Genomic DNA, 303 nt, shown 5'->3' on the forward strand with positions numbered 1-303 from the left:
AGTGACCTTGATACTCTGCCTGAGTAAACAATTCTTTATCGCACTTGTAAGAGACGCCACGACCAAGTACGATATTCGTTTAGTGTCTCTTAGCACGCCTGCCTGACGCCTACCACCCAGCACGCCCGCACCATGGCTTCTCGCATCCCGGCAGTCACACTACACAACGGAGGAAAAATGCCTATGGTCGGGCTGGGGACATATCAGGTAATGTGGTCTGTTAGGGACGTGAAGATAGGTATTCCGTGGGCATTTGTTGGTGAATGCCTGTATATACTATGTGAGCGGGTCTCAGATCAGTTT

The 303-nt window shown here is 50.2% G+C and overlaps 1 protein-coding gene across 1 annotated transcript in view; it reads left to right on the forward strand.

Annotated features, from left to right (window-relative positions):
* Positions 1-56: 56 nt before the first annotated feature.
* LOC119589367 (aldo-keto reductase family 1 member A1-like) overlaps positions 57-303 on the forward strand; it is a 9,419-nt gene continuing 9,172 nt past the window's right edge. The window contains exon 1 of the mRNA XM_037937985.1: positions 57-207. Coding sequence (XP_037793913.1) covers positions 133-207 — 75 coding nt within the window. The 5' untranslated portion in view covers positions 57-132. The remainder of the gene's footprint in view (positions 208-303) is intronic.

This window comes from Penaeus monodon, chromosome 25, assembly GCF_015228065.2.
Source record: "Penaeus monodon isolate SGIC_2016 chromosome 25, NSTDA_Pmon_1, whole genome shotgun sequence".
NCBI lineage: Eukaryota > Metazoa > Arthropoda > Malacostraca > Decapoda > Penaeidae > Penaeus > Penaeus monodon.